The 20,902-nt window shown below is 45.3% G+C and overlaps 1 protein-coding gene across 2 annotated transcripts in view; it reads right to left on the bottom strand.

Moving 5' to 3' along the window:
* The window catches only part of TAF4 (TATA-box binding protein associated factor 4), a 36,020-nt gene extending 19,955 nt beyond the window's left edge, over positions 1-16,065 (bottom strand). For both annotated transcript variants that reach the window (XM_052683893.1, XM_052683894.1), the window contains exons 1-2: positions 15,710-16,065; positions 12,827-13,915 (exon numbers count right to left, since the gene is read on the bottom strand). In XM_052683893.1, the coding sequence (XP_052539853.1) occupies positions 12,827-13,915; positions 15,710-16,028 (1,408 nt within the window). In that variant the 5' untranslated portion in view covers positions 16,029-16,065. The remainder of the gene's footprint in view (positions 1-12,826; positions 13,916-15,709) is intronic.
* Between the last annotated feature and the right edge of the window lie 4,837 nt (positions 16,066-20,902).

Here is a 20,902-nt window from a genome sequence, read left to right as displayed (position 1 = left end):
GAAGTTGGAGAATGTATGCTCTTGAAATCACATGGAAAACAGACTTTTCTAGTCTACTAAAGAAATCCTCTTCTCAAAGAATAACTGCAAAACCAGGCTCAGGGAGAACTGCTAGGCAGCAAAGAATCACCTTCAAAACAGACACAGGCCAATGTTCAGAAGGAATGTCCATCTCAGAAAAGAATAACTAGAGATTGACACTTCAGGCAAAGGAAATCAAAGTTCTCACAAGTATCTCTACAAAAGAGGGTTATTGATCACAAAGTCCACTAACATCCAGCAAATCTTCAAATCCTATCTAGATCTGCCAGGGAAGTTCTCCTACCATGACATTTTACCATCAGAGCAGCGGTGCCCAAAGCTCTCAAGCACACATTCCTTTGCAACAAGATGCTGCAAACATCTGACCTGGCAGAAAAATCTGACAGTAATCATAAGCAGACTGTGCCATATTAGTAGAAGAAAGCTTTGTAGTAGTATCTTTCCTGTATTGTTAGAAGAGATTCTTTTGCTATGAAAAGGAAAGAAAGTGTCTGCAAGGTTAAGCAACTTGCAATCATACACAACAAAAGCCATAAGAAGCAAAAGGGTCAATGCTATCTAGGTGATCTGATGAGACCCCAGAATGACAAAATCTTGATGAAAGGATGAAGCTTGAAGATTTCTCCAATACAAAAAAGCTGGAAAAATACTGGAGAGAGAGCTGGAGCAAAGGATAGCTGCCTATTGAAACTGCAGGAAGAATTTTCAGTAGAAATTATACGATAGCATCCCTTCTTGCAGAAAAGGAAATGATAATCTGGCACAGATGTCAATGTTATCAAGGAATCCACCATTCCTCCTCTTAGGATACGTGAACTGTCTGTAAAAGTTCTCACTCTATAGGAGTGAAAAGAGAGAAAAAGAGAGAAGAACCTACCAAAGTCTACAGGCACAGGTTACTCCTCTGCAAGTTCACTGCAGCTCACGACAGTCCGAGTAACTAAAGAGAGCTTCCCTTAACACAAGACAACTGAGGGAAGATTTAGAATTACTTATATATGTCAAAGGAGAGCTTCTGTAATGAACTGTCAGACACAGAGCACTCACGAAGGACAATCTATACACCAGCTCACGAGGAGTATTGATTACAAACAAGATGAATAGCACAGAACTGAAGTTGGCAACAAAGCTTTGGATTAGCTGTTACTGGAGATGCGTTCTTTTATACCTGTTGGGAGACATGCACCAACATATTAGATGCACTGTCAGTTCTGGCAACCCTCAGGGCATGATGCTGGCACACCAATACCACTCAATATCATCAGAGACTTGGATGATGGAATGGAAAACACTCATCTAGCTTGAATACGACAACAAATGTGGGGAGCTGCTGATAAGCTAGAAGGGAAAGCTGCAAAGTCCTGAAGCTGGGAAAGAAAAACCCCATGCAATAGTGCAGGCAAGAAACTGAAGTAGTGGCTCTACAGAAAAAAGCACAGGGGTCCCAGGGGACATGAGTCAGCAGCAAGTCTTTGCAGAGAAGAAAGCAAACCACATACTGGACTCTAGTAGTATGAGCATAGCCAGCTTGTTCAGGGAAATGATGAGTCTCACTAACTGGCACTTGCAAGGTCACATATGGAATACCATGTTCAGTTCTGGGCTCTCCAGTACAGGAGAAACACTGACAAATGGAAGCAAGCACTAGAAGGGTTAGGGTGCTGGAGTTGGCCCCAGGCAGTCTGACCTAACTTTGAATCTCACTGCACTTAGAGCAGAGGCTTAGATCAAGTGATCTTCAAAGGTCCTTCCCAATCTGAATTATTGCACAACTCCAAAAAAGGGTGCCAAGTAATATCCACAGACTCAAAGGGAAAGAGAAAGTCCCTTGGATTTGACATGACATATTGCTAGGTCTGTAAAAATGGGTCAAGACTTCAGCCGAGCTTCCATTAATCGCATTAATGAATTTACATCAGTTTTCCTGTCACACACAGACTTGGACAGTATGTCATCAAGACATCAAGATGAGACCGCACTAGGAATGAGGGAAGCCCAGACATAGCAGCAGTTTCCAGTCATAGCCATCACTCTCCTGCCCAGACCTTTCCTCTTGTCGTGGATTTCCTTGCTCACTGTGGCTAAGATACTGTTTAGGTGCTCAGAACCTCAAGTGATCCATGCTGCACAACAAATCCAGGAAAGGAAAGCCTTCACTGGAGCTCTCTCACCAAATCCTTTGTCGTGCTCGGCGATCCAGGCTCTTGAGTTTCATGCACCGACTTGGTTGGTTTGTGTCACCGCAGCACTTAAGCGTGCTGTGCAGGTATGAGCTCTTCAAAGCTGCCAGCTACAAGAGAACCCAGCACTACCTGCAACAGACAGCGTGCACGATTCCATCTTCCCAGCACATGTGCTGAGTCACAGGTCTCAGAGCCGGCAGCTGCGGGCAGTTAGAGCTGTCCAGCACACGGAGCAACCTGCCATCCGGCACCAAGCTGCACGGCACGGTACATCTGAAGAGTGGCTGCTAAATGCTCGGCACCTGCTGTGCTTCAGGTAGAACAAAGCTGCATTTTACCTGCTTACACAGCCCAGAAGTTTTGGAACAGCGTTACTTTACTACAGCACTCCACTCACCTACATACTACACACCCAGCACAGACCAGAACCAAAATACTGTTTCCTGAACAGCTGATCTGTGATTATTACTAACAGAAGTGAAAGAACTGCCTCAAAAACCATCACAGATCCTGACAGAAAATGTTCTGTAAAGGCAAGTCAACATGTCCATGTTATGAAAAGTTGTTTGTTTTATTCCTAATACGAGTCAGAAGACAAAAGACAATCTCATAGTGAAAGCTTTTACTTGCTCTCATTATGCAAGAGCTCAGCTTCGAACTGCACAACTTCACCATGCTCTCAAGAAGTGAACAACTCGTACAGCACTGACTCCAAAGCCTTTCAGGAATATAGCTAAAGGAATCACGTCACACTAGCATGCCAAAAAGCCTCTGTATTTAACAGTGATCCCATACGGAGAAATCTTATCTTCTTAGCTGGAAAAATGTGTATGCAGTGTTCTGCCAAACATCTCTTCTTGTACAGCAACATTTAGCAAATGCTTCAACAACAATGTGATCCGAAACTATTTTGACTTTTCTGGAAAGGTATATTCTTTGATAGTGTGTTAACATTCCTTTCTATTGAGCACGTAAAGCCAAAACAGCAGAGAGCTGTCAGACTGCAATGCAATCATCACACAGATCTGTCCTTAGACTGGTGCAGAAAGAACTAAGAAAGGAAAACACTACCAGGCTCTAAATCAGCTACTTTAATTATTTATCTCAAAGGGACTCTGATGTAGCTCCACCACTGATTTCAATACACATGCACCAAACAGCAACGCAGTTATACCAAAATCTGATCTGCTTTTGAGAAAGACATAAAATAAGAAGTCGTTAAGTATTTCCACGTTATTCTAAACAGGAGATTTTAAAACTCAGCTAGTCTTCATTTCTGGCACAGAGGTTTTCCAGAGCAAGGTGCATCAACACACTACAGTGGTTCACGCACAGGATGAAATGGAAATGTTCAAGCTTTGAACTTAGCACAGCCTGCAAACAACACAGAGTGAGGAATGAAGTAAATCCACATCACCTTCCTTCAAACAGCAACACCTCAAACCAAGCACACCATGACCTGCTCTACTCTAGGTGCACCCTGGGCGATTTTAGGCAGTGATGGGATCCCCTGCTGGTGCTTCCTCTTCAATTGGAGCCACAGAGCCCACACTGGACAACAGCTACCAGGAGAGCCTCACAGGAACCTTCACCTCCAATCCCTGCAGAAACACTCTGTGATTTTAAGGCTGTCATCACCAATGTAGAAATCACTCCACTTTGAGAATACGCTATGCACAATGCCCGTGAGTTCAAACACAAACCAGCGATGGGGCCATGATATTACACACCACTTTGGCTGACAGAAACACTTATTAAGTAGCACCAACTAGAAGAAAAGAAGAAAAGTATTTTCTCACCTCTAAGCCTGCACTCAAAGCTTTTAAACAAAGTGACGTCTAGTTTTGAGTTTACTAACCATCAAATGCACAGTCCTGAGTAATGACTAAGCTTAATGACTGGGTATGACTAACACTTATAAATAATTAGTGCCTTCCCTCCCCTCCCCCACAGAGAGAGGAAAGAAAACCAAAGGATACGCTGAAAAAAAGGAAGAATGGTAGGAAACACGAGCTTGAGGTTCATGGCATGAACACTTGCCTCTTTTTCCAATCCACCCTTAACACTACTGCAAACACGACCACATGTGTGTTTATTATGAACTAACAGCTGCTCAAGCTTTCCCATAAACTTCTGCACAACTGAGCCACTCTCAGCCTTCCTGCTTCAGACCCCGTCCCACCTCCTGCACCAACCTCTCCAACACACTTCTGGTCCTGTTCTGTGACTCTTTGGCCACAGGTGTGCAATTGCTCCCTGTGGCTCTGACTCAGAGGTGCAACTGGTCCCACTCGCCACACGGCTGCTTACGTTAAATGCACCCGATGCTGCAACTCCTGGGAGATGCATTCTGTGTAACCCTACCTTGCAGAAATACCCAACTAATTGGCTGAAGGAAGGAGCAGGGATGGCTCAGTGCAGCCTTGCTGCACCCCAAGCCATTTAGGAAGGACAGGAGCATGGCAATAAACCTCAGAGCTCAGAGTTGTTTATTCTCTGTTACCTGGAACACATTTTGCAGCCAAACCTGCACTGGGTGGCTGTACAGCATCCAGCACATGCTTTATTCCATGCATAAGCACAGGGGTGGTTTTTAACAGCTCAGCTACTCTAGAAATCAAGTGTTAATTGAGTTGTAATGATAATCTAGACCACTTTAACTGAAGTGGCTTCATTCAATAAAACGTCGTGGAACAGTCCCACTAGCCATGTAGAACAACATTACACAGTGATGCTAATTCTAATTTACCAGTTGTCCAGGTATTGGCTACAACATGTTATGGAAAAAAATATATTTCAGTAATGAATTTAAGGAAAAAAGCATCAAAATCAAAGCCAACAGCTGCTAACAAATTACAGTTCTAACATACAAAAAGTTCTATACGGACAACAAGTTACTCAATTTTTTTTTTAAAAAAATATACTTTTGTAAATACCTCAAAAAGAACATGGCAGCAGTCAAATCTTGCACTAAGTCCTGTATAAATACAGAGCAAAAGCACTGTCCCTGGGTAAAAGGATTTATAATCTATTTATGCATTTTGCTGAGAGTCAGCCTTTTATATTCAAAGCATAACCTTCTATTACTGGTAATACAAGAACAGAAAGTTGTATTTTTTAAATGTTATTTCTAACCTGACAACTACAGGGCCAGAGATTATCTGTATTTGTACACAGCTTTAAGAGCAGAGCTGCCAAAGTCTGCCTATGCAGAACACACTGCAGGGGCAGCACTCCTTATAGGTATCACTTAGTTCTTGATTAGATATTGATAACCTATACTATTACACAGAGATGATAATAAAAAAATGTCCTCATCAAAAAGAATCTATACTGAAAAGACTTCCAGGCATACGGAAGGGCTCAAGAATTATTTCAGTTTACCTTAAGATACTACTCTGAGGACACACGAAGAGAATTACTCTAAGGCAGAAGAAGGCTCTGGCAAAAACTTGGCCTTTGGTTCCTTGACACTGCTATGCCTCCAGGAAAACACCAGCATTTCTGGAAGGAAATGACTGCAAAATAGAACTGGGGTAAAAAGTCAAGATTAAGCTGAGGCAAAAGAAGGAAAAAAAAGTCAATTCCTCCTGAGGCAGCAGTGTGTTTTTTAGGGTAACCTGTTCATGCCTCTTTGGCCTCAATGAAAAAACCCCATTTAATTTGAAGTATGGGTGATGACAATCTTTACACCTATTTAAATTACAGCCTCTGCATATAGTATTTGCACTTCTCCCAGCCTTTCAGGTGGGGATGGGACCATTTTGCCACAGTAATTCAGTTACAACCTGCAGTGTGGACATAACCACGTCATATAAAGCACAATTAGTGCATCATCCACTGCCCTTCTTTTAGCAGGAAGAGGGTTGGTACAGCAAAACCTGAACCCAGACGAGAAAGATTATACAGCTTTTAAGTCTATATCAGTATAAACAAACAGCAACTTCTTGAATTCAGCTAAAATCCTGATTAGTTCAGAAGCAAATTCAAGTTAAGGCATTACCAACTTGTAACAAGACAAAAGACAAAGCCTGAATATCCCCAGAGTCCTCACTGGAACAGCTGCACACAGCCTGCCCATAGGAGACGGCCATCCTGAGCACACAGAGCCCACAGCCCCAGCAGCACCAGGGGAAGCTGTGCCACGCTCAGAGATGAGCAAACAGAAGAGCAGCCTGCGAAACACTGCTGCGCATCCCTTCCTACCGCCGTGTTCAGCTGTGCCAAAGACAATTTCCAACTTTTTTTTTTCCCATACATCTCATTTCTTTACATATTTCTCACAAGAGATAACACGGCGAACAATGAAATTTGACGTGGTTCCACCCCCTCCCAGCTGGCAGAAGCATTCCTGTTCCCATCAAGCCATGACATCACACTCCAGGAGTGGATTCAGACAGTTAAAGGGCGTTGCAAACTTTATAAAAGTTTCAATACACAAAACAACTGGCAAGAGTGGGTATTTTCAGGCAAAAAGTTCATTTCAGACATTTCTGACCAAAAAAAAACCCTGCAAATAACAACCCAGAAATGTTTAAAATGCCCCATTTGTTAGCAGCTTCTCTCTCTGGTTCATAGCAAAGACACCATCAGCATCCCATCACATAGCTTTCACCAGAGCAGGCCCTCTGCAAACCCCTCTCTTCTCTGTGTTAAAGCCCACTTAAGCCAATACCTGCATTTTCAACTGTGTTCCTGAACTACTTCATGCATTTCTTAGGACTCTATTTCCATATCATTTCCCAGAGCAGAGAAGACAAACAATAATAAGGACTTTCATACAACAAAAGGTTTTGTTTGAAGAGAGTTTGTGATACCTCCTCATTTGTGTCTTCAGTGCACCAGCACCCAAAGCAGTCACAGTTTCACCTTCAGCTGCTATCTGTGCTGCAGCACCCTGTGTGAGTGGCTCAAGCCCTGGGCAGCAGCCAAACATGTGGTCCTCAAACCAATCTGCTGCAGTTACAAGTGAGCCACGTGCATTCCCAGGCGTGGAGCATTCATTCAGCTCACCGAACTCACCAACACCACAGAGCATCCTGAAGCAGCAGAGTGCAAAATGCCTCGAAGGAAAGATGCACTCGTTTGTAGTTTTTGTAGTTCCCTATCGACAGCACAAGCAGTGTTACCCCAAAACCCCCAAAGACCACAGTTTAAAGTCTAGATAGATCTACAAAACAAATCCACACATGCTCTTCCAAAGATTGCTGGGGACAAGAATACACTCTGTAACAGAACTGAAAGGTAAGCAGTCAAAGTTGGTAGGGTTCAAAGCTTAGAAGAAGCACAACTTCTGCACTTCACATTAAATCTCAACACTTAGAGACACCTTTATCAAATGTACAGAAACAAAGCGTTTGTTGGCTTCGTGACATTCATTGTAACAGCAGCAACAAATTTGATCACACAGCTCTCATTTTTAAGTTCTCTGGGGTACAAAGCTAAGCATGCAGGATTCCTTAATTAAAAAGTCGCAGTGAGAACAAACACAACTTTCAGTCTGGTGACATATGGCAGATCTGATGTAACAGATTTCAAATAAAGCAGAATGTTCCTTTTGCTGATGCATGATTTGAACATGAAAACCACCCCTCACCCAGAAGAGCTCAGCAGCACTGATCCACAGTTATCTTTCAGAAAGAGAGAGCACTTTACACGCCAGCTACAGGACTCCTAAGCTCAAATCTTGGCTCAATACTGATTCCTTCATGGCCTTCAGCAAGTCAGAACTTCTCCAACTTGCTCTTTCCTCCAGCTTTAAAGCAGCATTCGTACTACTTTATTTATCAATCACATGAGCATGCTGCGAGGGTTAAGCTCTGTAAAATGCCATGAAAGTAAAACACACTATAAAAAGCTCCTATTATCACTGTGCATTATGCTTTTTTTTTTTTCCTAACAAAATACAGCCATGCCAGCACAGTTAATAGGCAAAACATCAGCAGCACGTGCACAACGCAGGGCAGCTTTCATCAGGATATGTTTGAACTCGCTTCCCAGTCAGTGAGAAATAGCAAGAACTACATTCCACTACTTCATATTATTTCTTCTGTTTCTTTCTGCGCTGCTTAAGATTATGGAAGTAGGCATTTATTTTTTATTGTTCCTAATTGTTTTAGGCACCTCTGGGGTACATGTTTTAAGCACAAAGTAACCCACAGAACGCCATCTTCAGTTGGAAAAAGTAACACAGAACATTTTACAACTTAAGTGTAGTCTGATTCTTCTTATCCTATCACCTTTTCTCCTTAAATCCATTTGCCTTTCCCAACAGCCTAGAGCCCAACTCATCACCAAAGGAAACTGTACTAACACCGCAGAAATTACTTTTCAGTGATACCAACTCAAAAAGTAGCACTGCTCAAGCAGACAGGACCTGAATACATTTTAAACTAAACGTGTGCGTCGGTAGTTTTCCCATCCTAAGGTCAGAAAAACCAAGGACTGGGACATCAGAGTCCTTACTGTGCAACGGACACAAGCTGAAAACAGTTGGTTTGAAAGGGAAAGTTAACTGCTCTAGAAACCAAGTGAAGTATCCCACCTGCAAAGGGTGAATAGTAGTAGGCCATGCTCCGAGGTCTGCTGCTGAACAGCACCGTTCACTCCTGGACAGTCTCAGCAGTGAGCTGGGCCCAACTGCAGGGCTCACCTACAGGTGAGCTGTTAGGAGTTAGCTGTTAGGACTTCTAGAACCCAACTTCTTAAAGAGGCAGTCACTTTCACAGCTGAGAAAGGACCCATCCTGCAGCCACCACAGAAACAGCACAAGAAAAGCCCCCCAAAACAGAATGTGGTGAAGGAAGCCAAGTCTCACCCCCTTAACCATCTGCTGGGGGATGCAATGGAATTTTGTAAAAGCAATATGGGTGTTTCATCATTAGATAAAAAGTGAAACAAACTTGTGATAGCTGTTCTACTGCAGCTGACTGACTGCACTACTGGAAACACAAATGCTGGTCAGGAGCTCCAAAAAAATCTGCACAACCAACCTATCTTCAAACAGAATTAAGTGTCACAACTTTGATTACTAGGGAAAAAAAAGACAGCCTTCAGGATCAAGCCAGCAATTCTTTGTAAGCATTGATATTATCTCAGAAAATAAAAGAAAAAGAGGGAACTGAGGGAAGCAAAGGTGTCCAGATCTCATTGTCACCTAAGCTAGAAAACGGTCCAGAAGAGCTCCCAGCCACATTTAGTTCTTCCTGCACACATGCAGCACTTCCCAGTCTGCCCCTGCCCTATGAGGCACTTCACAGGTTATCAGGAGATGCCTGTACACAGAAAATGAAGCGGAAGAGATTAACAACATAAAGCACCTTCAAGAACAGAAATCAAATCTTTGAACCCTCAAGTTGACAACACTGTTACGGTGAGCATAACCTCTTGGACTTTGGTTCTAAACTATTACAGCATTGCAGGAGAAGACAGTATTTTAAAGGGAGCTCTGAAAGCACACGAGTTGGTCATTTTACAAGGTGATTGCACCACGTGCAGTGATGGCCTCGAGTCACTTTGTGAACTCCTACATTGCACAGGTTTAATCTTAGGAAATCCAGCAGAAAAGTGCATCTGTAACAGGAAAACACTGGCAATGCTTGAACAAACTCATACATTTCCCTACCTCTTACCAGATGACCGTACACGACACATTTCGTATATTGCTCGAAGGACTCCAAAACAAAGAACCAACTATGATTTATGTCCAGACACAATTTCAAAAGATGCTGCATCTTCAAAGTAGCATGTATAAAGAGAAACAGACGTGGGTTCCTCCCTCCCTGTCCCCTAGCAAATTATTTGTCAACATTTCTGTCTCTGCTAACAAGCCATAAATAAGTTTACCCTTGGACATTCACTACCCTGATCTGCCCAATTGGACCACAAAGCACAACAGTCCTCTTCTTCAAAGATGTCAATAGTGGGAAACTTATCAATGCACAGATGCTTGGAGTAGCCCAGTTTCTTTGGGAAATGACGGAGCAGAATGCAGTAAGCTCACAACCACCTCATCCCATTAGCAATCCAAACACCTCTAATTTGGTCAGTTGATGCTTGTTACACAGTCACTTCAATAGGATATAAAGCATCGATCTTAAAGTAATATATTTTAAAGAGTGTTGATCAAACATTTTCCACACGCTCTTTTTAAGAGAACATTAGAAACCTTTAACCAAGTTCCAGGCTTACAACATTTTATATTCTGCTTTTCAGCTATGTGAAACTGTAACAGTACTTTGGAGAGCCAGAAACAGTATATCAAGACATGAAAATAGCTATAAAACACATGCTTCTCATTGGTCAAACCTCCACAAGAATTCTGTGGGTATTTGTAAACAGCAGTATAAAAAGTGACACGTTCAGTCTCTAATCTCAAGCTGTTTCATGCACTGTCTTAAAAAACCATCAGCACGCAGTGCTAACTTCAAGCATACACCTATGGCTGCAGATTTGGTGCGTGCAGTAGATGTTCAACATACAGGCACTACAGCTGCACTTTCATATTATCAAGCTGCCTTTAAAAATCTGGCCTATCACAATGTAACTTGAAATTACATCTCAAAAACAGTCGTCTATTCTGCTTTCACTATGAATGCATATGAACACTTCTGAAGATCAGAGCACTTGCAGACTAGATTTTTCTGCAGTGCTCAGCCCTCGCACCTGTGAGATGCTTCTAAAAGCTCAGCATCCATCACTTGCTAAGTGTTCTGCTCTGCAAGATGTGCTTCATGCAAAGTATTTGCAAAGTTGGCTACATTGGCAAAGTACAGAAAATCAACCAAAGAAATTAAAACAAAAAGCAACAATTGCTACACTGAAAAATCATTTCCAGTATTAAGCCTGAGTTACCACACAAGAATTTAATTTCTACGTATCCACTCATGTAGGTAGGCTTATGTTACAAGTCATGCTATTCTTCTGAAGTTATAAATATTCTTAAAAGTACAGGACAGACAAGAAAAGTGCTTAATAAAAAAGCCCAAGTGTTTAGTAACTGTATTGCTTTACTTTGATCCATCGAGACCTCCAAAGGAGCAATTTATGGCCCAATTATGCTTAAGGACTGGCAATGCTGCTTCTAAGTGTAACACATTTCAGTATGCTATGGTGGTTTGAAAACAGCAGCTACCTGGAAAAAAGGTCCCACTGGACTCAGTGGTAGCATTTTTCCCATAATCAGATTTATAAAGCAGCATTAGTAAAAACACAGGTATACAAGGCAAGGCAATAGACTGCAAGCCTGAAAAATCTTCTGATATGCTGTGGCAATAAATAAGGCTTTTCCAGCCTACCGACCTACAAGCTCCAAATCAAACATGAGGATTTCAAGGTTTGAGTTTTAGGATGTTTTTCTTTTTAAAATTAGCACCATGTCTCATTCATATTATTCATACAGGGAATAATTCTCTACACACACAAAAAATGAGGAATATTTATGCCACGTACAGAACGCTCGACAGACTTCATCAAACTACACAGCATCACATATCACAAATAACACATTACCCAAACAGACAGTGTGTAGTAATGCAGCCTGGCTTCTGGTCTGCCTTACTCAGCAGGTGCACTGCTTTGAGGTCGCTGAGGTGTCCCAGTAGGTGTACTTTTACAAAGACAGAATGAAACAGGCAATACACAAATGCTGCTGCCTTCATGAGGCACCAGCAACAAAGCACAGTTAGTTGCTCTCTGAATGCTATCCTGAAAACTGTGAATACTGAGAATACACCTATTACTACATACTATCAAAAAGACAGAAAACTACCTGCAGGTTCATGTGAGTACTTTCAGTTAAAAACGAAACTGGATACATGTACAGGTCAGCTTCAATATAAGAGTAAACATGTAGTTTTAAATGCACAAATCTAGGGTATTTAAAGAAGAACAGAACAGTTCTCAAGCCAGAAATGCTTCTAATCCTACTTTTTACTCACCCACTGTGGTCAGGACTACATTCCTTGCCCAGAGATGCTCTGCACTAAGCACGATACTAGCTACTACAAAAGCTGCAACCCTAGACACAACAGGGTGAGGTAAGGACAGAGGGAGACTGCCTTTTGTATCAGAACTACAGTGACTGAAAAGATCATCATAAGCTCCAAATGTGTGAGTTTTTAAGTCACACTTTGAAGGTATTTAAAGGAAAAGAAGGTAGTTTTCTTGTGTTGTATCTGCAGTTTGTCTATTCAAGAGAGCTCTACGGTACCGGGGGCATGCAGGGACAGAGTGGGAACAGAACAGCATGCAAAGGTTATACAAACTACCAACAAAACTGCCTTAAAACGCCTTCTGTGAAAATGAAATAGCAGCACTTCATTTGATAATGTTTCATTGTCATACTTGGCAGTTTGCAGCTTCATCTGCACTCAACATTGTAAAGACGACACCAGACAATTTCCAAATTATTATTGCACACGAGACATTTTTGGTCACCTGAAAAAATACACTAAGTAGTGGAATGCTACTATGCTACTACACCACACCAGACAATTCCCATTGTTAAATATAACACCTTTTTTCAGAACTAAACAGCAAGAGACCTTCCTCCCTGCAAGAATCACATTCCCGAAACAAGAAGCCCTTGAGCTTCTGCTTACCTGGTGGTAACTGAAAATTCTGAATGTTAGTGGGATTCTGAGGTGGCTGAGGCAAACGAGGTGCTAAAACTGTAGGAGTCAAAGTTGCTCTGATTCCACTCGTAGTTGCTGTTGGAGTCCTCGGTAGAGTTTGTGCCACCGTGTTGGCAGTGCCTTTAGCCATTCCCGTAGGGGTGCCAGGTGCTGCAGGAGGTATCCCACCAGGATTGGGGGCAACATTGGTGAGCCCAGCTTGCATAGTTTGCCCAATAATCATGTTACCCCCTGTAGTACTGGGCTGGCCAGCAGTAGCCAGCGTCTGCTGTTGGGATACTGCCTGCACTATAGTTTTAGGAGACTCAGATTTGATGACCTGTGTGGTAGGAGCCGCCGGCACGCTGGAACCAGACTGGCTATTCACAAGCGTTGTTTGGAGGGAAACTCCAGATCCCACAGTGGCCGTAGCAACAGCAGGAAAACTCCCCACACTGATGGTTGAATTGATCACAGTATTGCTCCCATTCTGAGTGGCCGCGCCAGCTGCGGCTACCGTGGGTCCTGCCGTGTGAATCGGGGGCCTCACGAGTGTGACCGTAGGGCCCCCGCTTCCAACGCTCGGTGGCGGCTGTGAAGAGATAACTGTGGGCGAGGAGGAAGATGCAGAGGACACAGCAGTATTAAGGAAAGAAGTCTGGATGACAGTGTTGGAAGCTGACGGCAAAACGGCGTTAACAGTATTTCCTTTTCCCACAGATCCAGGTCCATTGTTAACAAGAGGGGCAACAGCAGGTGCAGAAGCGGGGTTGGCGGTCACTGGAGTCCCAGAGAAAGCAGCACTTCCTGTGTGGTGAGAGTTCATCACCACGTTACTACCATTCAAAGTTTGCACTGTTGTGGTCCCAATCTTGCCATTCCTGGTGGACAAGGCAGTCGCCATGGTGCTGATAACCACCGATTTGCCCTGACTGAGGGTCCCTGGAGCAGCAGTGACCTCGGATCCTCCTGCCGCTGCAGTGGTGGTGCTGGTGCTCGTCGTGGTGGCTCCATCCAGAGCTGAAGTCTGGGACCTGGTGTTATGATTAATAACACCTCCTTGCACTCCTCCTGCTCCTGCAAAACAACAACAAGGTTAAACAGAGAGAATGAGCGGGAGGAGAACTCTGCCAAAACAGAACATCCTCCCTCATCACCAAGCCTTCTCCACAGAGCCAAGAAAATGGGACAGAATACAAACTGAAGATGGATTTTAAGACACTGTCCTGAAGCTTGCAATTTCCCATAAAATACTGACAGGTTCAATACAAATGATAACATCCTCGCTCTCATCACTACAGTGCACGAAAATAGGGAAAACAGATTTGAAATGGACAGCGGAAAGGAAGAAAGAAGATCATCTTAGACCTCTTCTCCATTCCAGGGCCTGATAACACACTTATCAGAAGGGCTGCAACTGCAAGAGGGGAAAAAGGCAATAGAAGACACATTAACAAGACACATTCTCTACGCCCAGCACATGTTACCTACTAATCCTTTCATCTCCTACAGAGTTAGAGTGGGAGGCTCCACGACAACAAAATAAGAAACTTGAAGGGAAAGAAAATCATCAGCCTGACAAGGTAAGAAGTACTGCAAGACCTGGAGAGGTCTACAAGAAGACCGTGCCAGCTTATTACAGAATTTGTTCTGTTGTATCTGAAGTTCCCACAGCCAAAGACAGTTATAAAATAAATAAATAAAAAGCAAAGCTGATTTTAAGAAGGCACAAGATGATGTAGCTTCTTGTCCTGAATAATCCTTGTGCCCCCCCCGAGGAGGCCTGGTGTTATCACCAGTAACATCACAGACAGCCTGGATCCTGGCCCTAAGCAGACAGAAACGGGAAGGCAGTAGTGACAGGCAAATATTGAGATGTACGTTGTAAAGGTGAAGGAGGTCCTCCTGGAAGAGCTTCATTAATTGTGACAGAAGGGCTGTTGTATCTTCTTAGGCTTTAGCGAGAAGAGAAAAAGCAAAGAAGAATAAAGTATAAAAACGGGGGGAGGGGAGGAATTGCAGAGAGATTCTGGGGAGACTTCTTAATCGTTGTGGCTATTACTATTCCCCCGCAAACCAGCTTACCTCCATTCCCAAGGGGTGAGCCCTCAGTCCCAGCACCGCCGCACACGGAGGGGGCGCAACCCCAGGCGGGGTCCCTGCGCCCCGACCCCCCCCTCCCCGCTCTGTGACACCACCACCCCCTTGAGGGCAGCGCGGGAACGGGCGGAGCGGAGCGTCCCTCCGAACCCCCGACAGGAGGGGAGGGGGCTGAAGAGAAACAGCGGGTGGGGGGCAGCGTTCCGAGGGACTTCCTCCCCTCGAAATCCCCCCTCCCCGGCTTCCTCCTCTGCAGGAAATAGATGTCATGATTAATGACACCCCCAGCGCTTCGGGGAGGGGGCACTACGGAGAGGGATTCCCTCCGCAGCCCCCACCTCTGCAGGAGGAGGTTGGGGGGGGAGGGGGAGAAGGTTGGGGGCAGCCCCGGGCCGCGCGGTACCGCCGTCACCCCACGGGAGGGCTGTGAGCTTTCAACCCCGCCGACGGACGGAGCAGAAAAAAAAATATATAAAGAAGAAGGGACGGCAGAGGAGTGACACGGCCGGGCCGGGGGAACCGACCCCCACACACGCGACAGAACATCCTCCGGTGAGCGGGAGGGAAAATAAAGGGGAGGGAACGCGGAGCCGCGCGAGGGGACGGGCGGCGGGGGGACACGGCGCGGGGAGGCCCCGCAGGGCCGATGCCCACCTCGGAGCCCCGGGGGTGCCAAAGCGCCGAGGGGGGAGAGGGGACGGAGCGGGGGGGAGCGCGGAGGGGGAGGGGAGGCCCCGCGCCCCCAGCCCTGCCCGCGGCACGGCACCGTACCTGCTTTTGTGATCTCCGGGGCGCTCAGTCCCATCTTGCCGCCGCCGCCGCCGCTCTCCGTTTGGGCATTCGCGCTGCCTCCTACTACAACTCCTCCAGGGCTGGGGCTAGGGCTGCCGCTGCCGCTGCCGCCGCTCACAACATGGTTCCCCAGCAGCCCCCCAGCGGCCCGCAGGGGCTCCTGCGCCTTGTGGTGCTGGTGGTGGTGGCCGGAGGCCGCCAGCTGGGACTCTAGGGAGCCCACCAGGTCGCTCACCACCTTCTCATCCACCTCCGTGTTCAGGAAAACCTCATCCAGCAGATCCGAGCCCGCCGCCATCTTTTTTTTGGAGGGTTCCTGTGAGCTGCTCCCTCCTCCCCCCCCTCCCCTTCCACTCCTCCCTCCCTCCCCCCACCCCACACACACACACTCGGCCTCCCCCGGACTGCGCACGCGCGCGAGCCCGGCCTCACATCACCGGTCGGAGAGGGATTCCGCTCGCCGCTGATTGGTCGGCGACCGCCTATAAAAGGCGGCGCAAATGGCTGAGAGGGCTGAGTCGGGAGTCGGGCGGCGGTGGCAGAACCGCGCCGGGAGTCGGGGGCGGGCGAGGGGAAGCCGGGAGGTGCGGGGCGAGCGGGCGGGGGCGGCGGTTGTGGTAGCGGAGAGGGCTGTCGTCGGGCGGGCGGCCGAGCGGCCGCGGCTCTTTGTCTGCCTCTGCCCAAAATGGCTGCATGTTCTCCCTGTGTCCGGGTCTCCCTCGGCGGCGCGAGTCTGAAGGGCGCCCCACACCTGTGCCAGCTGCGTGTAACTGATCCACCGCCGGCGGCGGAGGGGGGGGGAGAGAGGGCGGCCCCGGGCGAGGAGGAGAGGCCTCTCCGTGCCGCCCCGCGCCGAAGCCCGGAGCGCTGCCCGCGGAGGCGGCTGCAGGCCGGGAGCGGCACCTCCGGCCCCGAGCGGGCTGACTCAGCGCGGCTGAAGGCTGAGCGGAGCCCCGGGAAGCGCGGCCCGAGGAGGCGGTGCGGTGCGATCTGAGCGCTGGGAAGGGAGAAGGAGGAGGGGAGGGGAAGAAGGAAAAAAAAAAAAAAAAAAAGAGAGGGAGATGACAATTTTAAACAGTCCACTCCCAGCGCCGAGCCGGCACCGCGAGGCGGGGGAGCTGCCGCTCCGGGGACGATCCCCGGGTGTGTGTCAGCCCCGCGTTACACCCCCGCCTCCGCTTAACCCTTCGGGGAGCGGCGGCGCGGGGCTGCGGGGCCGCAGGGCGGAGTGCACTTTGACCCGTTGTGCAACCGCCGCGGAGGAAGTAAATAAAGCGCGGATCCAAGCCGCTGTCTTTTGCTGGCTGTTCTTTCTAACGAGGTGTGTTAACTGAACGATAAAGCGTAGCACGTGTTAAGGGTTGTCAGGCTTAAAATAGTAGCTCTTGTTTCGGTATTATCAAATAACTCCATCTATTCCCGAGCGTAAAGGCTGGAGCTGTGAGAGCAGCTCTGCACCTGCCGGTGCCCAGCACTGACCAGCCTGTGGCTGCCATAGGGCTGCGGAGGGGACTGGGAGCTCAGGGACTGGGCTACTTTAAATAGGTCAGGGATGAGAGGATTCGGTACTTAGGGCTGCCCAAAGATGGGTGTCAGTGCTGCTTACATTACACATCTGTGGCAATGGCTTAATTTGCAGTGCTATGACACAAAATAAAAAATAAAACTGGCTTGCCCAATGAGTGATAGGAACAATGCTGAATTATAGTCTCATGTCCTGCCCTGCCTGCAAATATGTGAGCACATCTACGAGAGATGTTTCCCGAAAGCTCACACTGGGGACAGCAAAAACTGAGAGCTGTTTATCTTAATGGATGGGCCTCAAATAACAAATAGGGTGAGCATCTTTAAATCTAGTCTTAACTTTAACATAAACTGTGTTTCTATTACTGTTCTGGTTTCTCAAATCATCCTTTTACCTGCAGAAAATGCTCCCCTGAGTTAACGTTACTGCACTGAGCTTTTCTGAAGGCTCCGATCACTTGGCAAACAGGCACTGACAGAAGGGGCCACAAAGCCCCAGTGAGAAGTTTAAAATTCATCTTTTCTTGAGTGTTTTGTATTCCAAAGCTTTTTATTTTCTGTCTGGATAGGTTTTCCCAAGTTGTCATTCAAAACTCAGGGGAGTTTTTCCTCAGAAGATGCCCTCTTCCCTTCTCTGACTCTTACTTCCCACTTTTTTTCCAGTTTATGATGCTGTGAAGTAGTTGCCTGTTGCTTAAAAGGCAAGAAAGCTGCTTCAAGCACGGTCATCTCTATCACCTTTTTTCCTGCCAAGTATATTGCTTTTTTTTCCTGTCAAGTATATTGCTAGTTTTAGCTATGCTGAAATTCTATAAGCAGCATACCAAAGGACTATCTGGAGTAGAAGTCTCTTTGCATTCCCGACATAGTAGAAGAATTAATCTACTCAGCTGCTCTAGTGATTTATCGGGGTTGGGGTGTGCTAGGCTTAAGCTGGAGCCACCTGAAGGTGCAGTGGCTGCACGTCTTTCTTTCACAGCATCCAAATAGGAGCACGGCCCGGAGCTGGGGCACAGCACTGCTGGGAGCAGTGTGAGAGATGGACTGAATTATCGCATGGCAGTGGTAGTCAGCACGAAGGGGCAGAGCAGCCTGCGTTCTTCTACTGATTGCATTTTAGGACAGCTGGAATGCAGCTTACAGTTGCATACAAAATTAGAAATAAAAACCTAGAAATCATCATGTCTTTGTTCTAACACTTTCTTTATTAGTATACCATATGGCATATTTACCATATTAGGTAAATGACTGTACCAAATTACAAGAGCAACTGAGATGCATTACAACTTGTGCATTGTAAGCGTGTAGCATTTATTACTGAATAATTTATCTTTTCATACTCTGCCTCTCGTTTGCTATTGGAAGCCACTTTTTGTCTGGGTTCTTCAGCACTGGGACTCCAGCTCCTCCAATTTGTATTGCTCACCTTCTGTTTTAAATTGTGTAAAAAAGAGCAACTAGCATAAGAATCATGGCAATGGATTACTGGTGTTGGTGTAGAGAGAGTCAGACTCTCTATATAGGAAATAGTATTTATTGCACCCATTAGCAATTACATCATAAAATCTTGAACATTAGAAGCAAGGATGGATTCTCCCTGGTGTCAAAGAGTACAAATTAGCAGGAGCTATACAGGAAATATAGAGGGCAGTCAGTTCTTTTAACATGCTCTGTTTTGCATATTATTATTTGAAATACTTATTTTCTTCCCCTAGAAGTAGACTGTGTAGACTGTGGCACAGCGACTGTCTCAGGATACAAGTGCTAATGCAATTCTCTATTTTCTAAAACCTGTAGTCAGCTGAGAGTTCCTTACAAGCCCATCCAGCAGAGATGACAGCAATATGGATTACTGTAATAAGGGATGTGTCAGAAGAGTCCGCAGTTTGGAGATGGCTTGGGGGAAGAAGGGTAGTTGCCTTTGGGTGTCTGTGCAGCTCCTACAAGTCTCAACTGCCCAGTCACAACTCTGAACCCCCATCAGTAAAAGAATGAAAACCTGATTGTGATGGTTTTGATTGATAATTTTTTTTTTGCTCTCCTTCTCTGCTCCTTTTAATGTTCCCTGCCCAGCCACTGATAATTTAAAATGTTGAAAGTTACTTGGGATTGGTGGCAAATGCAGTGTTAGGGCAGATAAACATATGGAGAAAAATAAAACAACATCAGTGCCTCTTTTCAGTCTCTGAACTTTACTGTCTTCTCCTTGGAAAAATGAGATATTGTTAAAGTCATGGTTTTAAAATCCTGCCATCCATTGGTGTACATCAGCCATCCATTGGTGAATCTCTGAATTAAGCCTAAGGCTCCTACTAGCCAGGGATTAATTCAAAATTAACCATGGTGTGTTCCAGGGAAATGCCTTAATCCTCACATTGTAAAAGAAAAAGAGGTGGACAGTAGGTTTTGACAGAAACTCTACAGTTCCTTTTACTGTGACCATACTCACTTATGTCCTATTTCCAGCTAAGGATGCTGTCTGCCCTGGTGGGTACCAGACCATTTCTGCAGCTACAGATGTAGCAACCCTTCGACTGCAATTTGGTGTCAGAGGTATCTAACACAAGGCTGCTATGGAAGAGCTGCTAAAACCACCCACTGAAGTGTTTGTATATACATAACAGCTATTGGAACTTTGTAAGCGAAGTGGAAAATTCTTTTTTTTCTTTTTTTTTTTTTTTTTCCCATAAAAGATACCAGCAAGATATGTAGTGAGATACACTTGTTTAAATATGTGACAGTGGATTTCCTCCTTTTAAAGATACCTGGTTGTTGGAAATACATAGAAACAATCAACAATCTTTTAAAGAAAAAGAACTTACGAGCTAGATCTCAACAAGAAAAGTCAGCTGAAGGCTCAAATGCCTTGGGAATCTTCTCAAGTTTTTATGGGATGGTTTGAAGGCTGCATCCCTAATAAATGCTGTATGCAATTCATATGGGAGTTATTTCAGTATGGCAATACTGAGACCTCCCAAAGTCCATGCAGTTCAACATCTTGTGCCCAAAGGAGGGTGCCCAGGGAATGTACGGTAGGATAAAGGATCATTGTTTAAAAGCCTCCCGGGCTTTACAGTATAAAAGAGTTGTGGAATACTGTTTTTCCTTCCCAACTGCTCTTAATCTAACTTGTCAGGCTTGCTACTGCTTGCCAAGATTGGAAGTATCAATATCCAGATTCATCTGAAAGGAAAGAATTGGGGAACTTTACTAAGATAAAGAACTCATACAAGACAATGGAAGTTTCCAATGACACATCCCAGCAGCTAGATTTTTTTTTAAAAGCAAATATTCTGAATGGAGATTACTAGCAAATGTCCAGAATAATGTTTGTTGAAGAGACAAGAAGCAGACACGTCAATAAAGACTTGTGTTTTATTTGCTATGAAAAAAAGTTGTGCAAGTCTACATGTTTCATGGAAAAAAATATAATGTTACTAAAAGATTAATGGTCCTTCTGGACACTACAGTTAGTTTCAGTAATTTCACATATTTTGAATTTAGCAAATGATTAGAACTAACTGAGCAAAATAAAAATGCTTTCTTCTCTAAGCAAATTAAAGTAACTTTTGGAAACTTGAGTCCCTGTTTCCAAATGATACTCTGACAGAATGTCAAGAAAATGTGCCTACTGATCGGTCTCATTAT

The sequence above is a fragment of the Tympanuchus pallidicinctus genome, unplaced genomic scaffold (genome assembly GCF_026119805.1).
Source record: "Tympanuchus pallidicinctus isolate F22 unplaced genomic scaffold, pur_lepc_1.0 scaffold20, whole genome shotgun sequence".
NCBI classification, from domain to species: Eukaryota; Metazoa; Chordata; class Aves; order Galliformes; family Phasianidae; genus Tympanuchus; species Tympanuchus pallidicinctus.
The sequence above is the reverse complement of the archived record's forward strand: the minus strand, read 5'-3'. Positions and strand labels throughout refer to the sequence as shown.